Source organism: Brachypodium distachyon, chromosome 1 (genome assembly GCF_000005505.3).
Source record: "Brachypodium distachyon strain Bd21 chromosome 1, Brachypodium_distachyon_v3.0, whole genome shotgun sequence".
Lineage (NCBI taxonomy): Eukaryota > Viridiplantae > Streptophyta > Magnoliopsida > Poales > Poaceae > Brachypodium > Brachypodium distachyon.
In genome coordinates this window covers 51,669,372-51,677,178 of record NC_016131.3, presented here as the reverse complement: position 1 = coordinate 51,677,178, position 7,807 = coordinate 51,669,372, and the positions used below count along the sequence as shown (strand labels likewise).

At 43.1% G+C, this 7,807-nt stretch overlaps 1 protein-coding gene across 1 annotated transcript; it reads right to left on the bottom strand.

The window, feature by feature from the left end:
• Positions 1-2,134: 2,134 nt before the first annotated feature.
• LOC104582271 lies at positions 2,135-5,857 on the bottom strand. The gene is made up of 7 exons (XM_024460845.1): positions 5,547-5,857; positions 5,387-5,460; positions 5,213-5,275; positions 4,675-4,776; positions 4,506-4,571; positions 3,614-3,692; positions 2,135-3,535 (listed from the first exon to the last, which is right to left on the bottom strand). Exons 1-7 carry the CDS (start codon positions 5,845-5,847, stop codon positions 2,430-2,432), a joined length of 1,791 nt encoding a protein of 596 aa, XP_024316613.1. The 5' UTR covers positions 5,848-5,857; the 3' UTR covers positions 2,135-2,429.
• Positions 5,858-7,807: the final 1,950 nt, after the last annotated feature.

The following is a 7,807-nucleotide window of genomic DNA, read 5'->3' as shown; positions in this document are numbered from 1 at the left end:
CTCGTGCTTGTAATACTCAACATAGTGAAGTTGCGCTTTCGTGCGTCCGTGATTTTTTCCGCAAGGGTTTTCACGTTAAATTCGTGTCTCTCGTTTCTAGTTTAATCTCTATTTTTGTAACATTTTAAATTAACCAAAATTGTTTTTATGATGTTATAAACTATCCCTGAATTCGTTGATGGTAAGACAACAATTGTGAGCTGCTTTGAATCCTTATTGCATTCTTTTCATTAAGGCATCGATCGATGACATTTTCACATGATTGGTTTCCCTCCCACCTATCCAATCGTAGAAATTAGCATGGCAAGTCGGAACCGTCGATTGTTGCAACGTCAAACTCCTGCGTGCGGCATTTTTTATACGTTTGCAACATTGTCACAGTACGTATTTTCTCCTCATGGTCTATGAAACAAAGAGCAAAAATGTTGCAACATTTCAATAATATGTTCCAACTATTGGGATTTGTTGCATACATAAAAAAATAGTTGTATGTGAGTGTGTTGCCTGTGTATATGCAGCAAACACATCCATCATGTAACATATCAAAACAACATGGATGTAACATCTGAAATCCCATATAGACATTTTTGGACACTGACCTAGCTGTCTGAGCATGCCACCGACGAATGTAGATCGCTGGTGCTTCACTGTCAATGGATCCGACAAGTACAGAACAGTCCATCCCAACACCTATCTTCCTCGAGCTTGGTGGCACAAAGAACTCCTGGTCAACGCCCAACTCGACCTCCACTATGCTACCACATGACTACAAGTTTGGAAGATAAAGGAGGCATTGACGCGTTACGGAAAAGGGCGCCATGAGAGGAAGCATTTGCCAAACGAGTTGCTGCAAGCCTGCAACCATACTGCATTGGGAGCATGCGAGGTGCTCGGGAGGTTACCCGGAGACGAGGCAATCCTCCGCTGAAAATGTCAGGCAGATCTCTAATGTAGCAGAACACTTTTTTCATATTGTACTAGATTTCATCTTGTTATCACACATTAAAATTAATTTATTTATTAGAGCATTAGTTGCAAGACATGACACTAGGAGATAATCTATTTTATGACATGTTTTATCATCTTCTCCAATTGACATAGTACACGTAAGAGAATAAAGTTTTCTCTCCCATTATAGATGCCTGATGGCTTGATCCTAACAGCGTGAGGAAGTTTTGCTTTTACCCTTCGGAAGACATGTTTGTACTCTTCCAACTACCTGTCTCCTAATGTTTTCCTTCTAGAGTCGATTCACTACATTATTTATTCCTCATCCCCACGAGCAAAAAACCCTAGCATGGGTACTAAGTTTACTCCTTTCAACTTAGGGAACACTACGATATCCTGGACAGACATTTGGCAAAATGACTGAAACCCCCTTCAGGTTGTATACTAGCATGGTCTTGCAAGTTTAGGAGTGAAATAAGCTTACTAGGACAGTAAGTGATGATTTTGTAAAGTTCGGAGTTACAAAGCAAGTATTTCTTAATTTTGGAAATATCCAGTGAAAATATTTTTACAGCTGAAACTGGTAAAAACACACATAGAATCCATGTTTATAAGTTTCACAAAATTCTTTCAGATACAAAATGTTTAGGAGGTGGTATTCTATAAACAGGTAAAAATTCAAATCCAAAGCCAAATTCATTTGGGAGGCACGAAAGAAACAAATTCAGCAATAAATAATGACATACAGTAAACACTACTATGTACTGCTGAATTTATTTTCATGCCTCTCAACAGGTTGTGAGTTTTAACTTGAAAATGTACATGCCCATGGAGTTTTCACCATAACATGGTTACTAGCAGACTCTTTTTCATTATCAATGAGAAAATAATCAGCTGTGTATTTTGTAAAACACATGTGCCTTTGGTACACTTCAGCCCTATCAAAAAGCAAGGGTTAAGAAATCTAGTAAAAGTTAAAAGTCGGTAGGGATTTTTTCGGTCAACTTGTTGCGATTTCCACCCTGTCTCGCCCTGGTGGGCTGTTGCAATGCTAGCCCCTGCTCCTACAAAAATGAATGATTAGATTCTGGTGAATAAAGTGCATACCAGTAACAGCAGTGAAACGGTGACCTGTAGTTCCCAAAAAAAAAACAGGGATGGATGCAAAGTGGAACTTATACCTGGATTTAACAGTAGTGTAATCAATATTTTCTCATGCACAGGAGATTACATTCCTTTCCTCCCCAAAGGAATTTTGAGACTACATTAGGTGTATGATCTGATTTTGGAGCAACATGCAACAATAAGAGCAGAAGGTCCATACTATCTTCGAAAGAGTAATTTCTAGACTATAACTATATACAAACTAAGATGCAAGTGTCCAAAAGAGCGAGTTTTGCCAGGCTTTGTTGAACCCTTCAGATAACATCAAACATTGACTCAAATCTAGCCACCTACTTGATGAAATATGCACTCCAATGTTAGTAGTCAATAAAAAGTTCAGAAAGCTGTTCATCTGTCCATTCTGCTACAGAAGCCACTGTAACCAACTTCTTTGGGTTGGAAGGCAATGTTCCGCCGATGCCAGTAGCACTAGTGGCAGACATAGAGCGATTTTCTTGAGTTGGCTGGGGAGTACCCGCATTTGCAGCATGGAAGTCCTTCTGCTGATGCTCAACTTTCCTGGTTGAAGTGTGATCATCATGGAGATCTTCTGCTATATCATCCAAACCTATGGTCAGACTATTCTCTAAACCATACTTGGTCTCAGTATCCATGCTTAAGGTGCCAATGTTGAAATCCATTCTTGCATCTTTGCCATAAGAAACTACTGCATCACTCTTTAGCCTTTTGTTGCTAGGCAGCATCCATTCATCATCAGCAAGTCCTGTCAGATTTTCAGTACAAGAAGCTGTACAATAACCGCTTCCAGACATGGCTGAGCTTCCACCTATAATAGGCTGGGAAGATCTTGTCTTGGCACTCGGATTTCGCAGCTGATGCTCATCACTATTGCTGTTTGATACATGCTTGCTGCAATTGCGTTCTACCATCTTCTGAAGTCCAATTTCCTGATGCTTTTCTGAGCTAGCATCAGTATCCATTCTGGAAGCCTTGTTGCTTGAATCTGGTGTTCCGCAATTACAATGTGATGCCTCCACAACAGGTATCTCCTTGCTACTGGGCACCATCGTTTGACCACCAGTGAGTTTCCTCATTATATCATTGGTGGATGTTTCAGCTTCACTCCTTATTCCATGTTTGGGTGAGCTTCCTCCTTGTTTCAGCTGGCAATTAGTTGGTTTCATGCTATTGATGATTCTCTGCAGCTGTTGACTAGTACTGTAGCCTGGTAAATTCATTCTTGGAGGACTTGGATGCATTTGCTCCAACTGTTTCTCGTGATGATTTTCTACACCATGGTTATCTTTGTCCATTCTCAAAATGCCACTGTTAACAGCATTCAGTGCACCACCATTATCACAAAATATGTCGACCATCCGACCATCCTTGGTCCTGGAGATCTTATTGAGGATTGCAGTCGTTCCTTCCGATGCTTCAGCTCTCCTTGCTTCGTTGCACTTTGCTAAGGAAAGCACAGTAAATTACCATTAACTTTTACTGGATGGATTAACTGATCAATAAAACGAGATGTTGAAAATACCAGGCTGTTGGCTTTGCCTTACAGAATTACTTGGTGAAACTACTTGCTCAAATGGGAAGTCACTATCCTTTTGTAGAACCTGAAAATGTGAACATCATAATACCTCAATGTCCTAAAATGAACTTCCGATAGAACGAATACAATATAAAACATAAGTGCAATTTCAAATAATCAAATTGACATTACATCGTTATGAAACTGCTTGAAAAATACGATTATGCAGTTTTGAGGTCATGAGAATAGAAAATCAACTGAATAATAATTCAAGAAATTGTGCTAAACAATACAAGTACGTATTTGTTGCCCCTAATGAAGACAAGGACCAATGCATGTAACTAGAACTCCAATCTAAGCAAACATCAACTTCTGAAAAACTAAAGATCAAAACAGGAACGTTAAAGTACAAGCAAGCTTTCTATGATGAAAGCTATTAAAATCTGCCTTATCTGTTCACTCCTAGAATTTTGTTGAAACAGCTTCCTACTTGCCTGATATTAGGCATCTTGATCATTACAGGTACCAGAAAGGGTAACCAAGTAAATTTCAATCATCAAAATGACATAGTTTCATCTCACACCACCACCACGAACATCAATCATGAATCATGTTATTTATAGATACAAGGGTATAATAATTAATGAAAACTAAGAATGGTAGGTTACTAGGTTATCTAAAACAAACAAAGAGATCCCACTTTCAAGAAGAAACACCAAAAGAACTATTATACATGAAATGAATAATGCCAAATTGGTTTGAACAACAATTAAATAGGAAAAGCATCACCATGTACACCAATACCTGATTCCACACATTAATAATAAGCATGACGAGATTAAAGTTTTTACCAATGTGAGATCCTAAAGAGTGAAATATAGAAGTGTATGAACAATACCATTTCAACATTCTTCTGGGTTACATTCAGATAGCACACTGTGCGAGACGGACGAAGAACTGCCACCTGAAATCGACAATATTTCAACAGTTAAAAAATATCTTGCCATGATAGTAGAATAGTTTAACGGAAGTAGTAGCCCTTTTCTTCACAAGTTACATATCCTCACCTGTTTGAGGACAATGACAGATCCAACTGATAAACCCTTGCAAAGGTTTCCATTTGAGAGAACTTTCTTGTGAACTGATGCATCAATAGTGCCAGATGGGTCCTATTCAGAACAACAAATTATGAATTATCTTTTTTTGTGGGAATCAATTATCTACTTCTCAAAATAAATTATGATAAAAGTAAAACAGAAATGTTGGAAACTTATTCAGAGTAAAGCTTCAACTGTCAAGAAATGATGAAATTTTGATCTGTTTAAACTAGGAGTACTGAACAATAGTGTCTCCTCCAAATACTTATAAAGGACAGCACGACAATGCTTCCCCCAAATGTAGAGATGAGAAGAAATACTTGTCTCGTTAGTCTCTTATTAATAAAATTAATCCTGGAGTTATAACAAAGATGCAACCATAACCCTGCACTGGAACGTTTTAAATATTCTAAATATTTTATGCCAGTTAAAACTCGCACTTTTAGATCTTAGTTGCAAACCTAGTCACATAGATCATTAGGCAGTCATAGGCATGCTCAGTGCTCACCTTCAGATTCAGCACGAGGTCACCAAATCCATTTGGCGTGCACAATGTTACCATCCCCACCACCTGATCACACCAAACCAAGAACCCCCAAATCAATAAATCCACCACAAATATATCCACAAGACAATCGCAAAACGATAATCTAGGAAAGGAGAGGAGAGAGCGTGCAAGCACCTGACGCGCTCGAACTAATGCCCGCTCGCGTCGAATCTCCGCGATACCTGGCTGCTGCCACGCGCGGTCATCCCCTACGTCCCAAAGAACAATCCTAAATAAATAAAAGAACCAAACGCGAAATCTTTGACGGCAAGAGTCCCTATCAATTGCTCCTCACCGAGTTCGCGCAGCGCCCGGATCCACGGGTCAAGCAGGAAGTCGGTGTCCGCTGCCTGGCCGTCCGCGAGCACGGCGGGGACGGACGATAGGGGGGAGCGGAGGCGCATCGCGTCGTGGACGGCGGAAGCGGGCCCCGGGATGCGCCGACGGGAGGAGCGCTGGTGGGAGGTGGTGCAGGGCCGGAGGAGGGGGAGGGAGGACAGGGCGTCGTGGCGGAGGTCGGAACCGTCGACGTCCAGCGCGTCTGCCCTCGCGGCGGGATTTTTTACCGAGGCGGCGGGGCGGGGTAGCTGGGCCATTCTCAAGCTTTTCTGGATGGCGCGGAGGGGCGGGAGAGTTTTGGTTCTCCAATCCGCTGCCCGCGCGGCTCTTCTATAACCACGGGCCACATAGGTGGTTGATACCTAGCGGCCCATTCGTACGGAGGAAGAAAGGAGTGGATGGGCTTGTTTGGGCCAGAACTAATTCATTTTCCTAATGGGTTCTCTGGACAGACTTGCACAGTACGCATCCGTTTCCACGGACCATCCAGGCACTGAAGCACTACGACCCCTAAATTCGCTAAAAAAAAATAAGCCAAGCACTACAGATGTAATGATTATCGAGTTTAAATAAAGTTAGATGTGATTTTAAAAAAAAAATGTATGATCTCTCTCTTAAAAAAGAAGAGAATGTATGCTCTCGGTATCACCTCAATGTTTTGAAAGGTGATGGATTAAGATACAGTATCTATCTAATAGCAAGGCTTCGTCGTCGGTCCGTCAGCCAATTTGCATTTTACCCCTTCCGTTTTTGAAGAATCAACCCGAAGCCCAGGTTGCGGACGGAATTGGGATTTTCTGCAAAAACTGGGTTTTCTTGCATTTTTGCTCTGCCTCCACTCCTCCTCATCCCCTCGCACGGTCGCACTGCGGCGCGGCGCCACCTCCCGCTTCTCCTCGGCTAACCGACGCCGTCACTGAATTCTCCCCCAACCCCACCGCCGCTGATCTCTTCTCGGTCGGCCCTAATGACGCTCGCGCTTCTCCAGGCACAGATCCACCAGTCCTTCCTCCTCGGCTACCCTTCCCTGGCCATCGCCGCCGACGAGGAACGCGCCGGCAGCTGAGAGGACGCCACCGCCGATGCGGATCTCTAGACGCATGACTCCTGCGGCCTCCTCCGCCGCGTCTTCAAGTCCGCTTCCCCTCAAATTTGAGTGAGATCAAGGCCTGTGGATTCTGCGTCGCACGTGCGTGCTTCCGTTTCACTTACTTGGGATCAGGGTGTGTCAGGTTTCAGGAGATCGACCCTGTGGCTTCGCACGGCCATTGTACTAGTAAGAATATAAAGATAAGTAAATATCGCCTAGCCGAGAAAGACATAGCATAACCGTAGAGGCATGGAGCACAGCTAGCGCCACGTGGTGATACAAATGAGCATTTGTGTTTGTTGTTTACAGTGTGAATCACACGCCAGATGTGTCCCGGTGCCTTATGACACACCCTCCTGCCAAACTTGGTCTTTAACTTTCTCCTCGACCAGCATGGAGGCAATCCCACGACCCTCCTGCCAAACTCGGTCCTTCACTTTCTCCTCGACCTCGAGTCAATCCCACACGATGGTAGGTATGCCCTGCCTACTTACTGCTCAGTCTGCCGCCATTGTGGTAGGAAGACCTTTTTTTGTCAACATGTTTTTTTACCTTAGTACTCTCAATGTCATGTTTCTGTGAGATATTATTATATCCGGGCAATTTTGATTTTGTAGGCATGCAACTTGTTTCATCTCTTAGATACCTGTCCCACGCGTTGCCACCGTGCATGCATGCGTAATTAATCAAATTTATCTTCACGAGTTGTTTTCTTGTGTTTCCAATGTTTCTTCAACATCTTGACGATTTGCCTTTTTTATTGTCTAAATCTATTTTCAGTTTTCTGGACAAAAAAAGGCGCCGGGAATGACCCCGCCGGTACGGTGGCAAACTCTAAATATGTGCATCTTTTCTCTACCTGTTGTTGACCCAGTCGATCGAACAAAAGGTGTTGTTTGTGCCCTGTTTGACCACAAGCTGCCGCTGGCTAGACCAAGGGCGGGACATCACTCCCGCAACAACAGGCGATGACCACCACACAGAACTCCGACAAAAAGGATTGAGCGGCGGCGCTACTCCGATGACCTCCACAAGTCCACATGCCATGTGAGGACTCCAGCGAGAGGCTTGAGCGGCATAGCAACTCCGGTGATACGATTGGGCAATGCAGCGACTCTGGCAAGAGG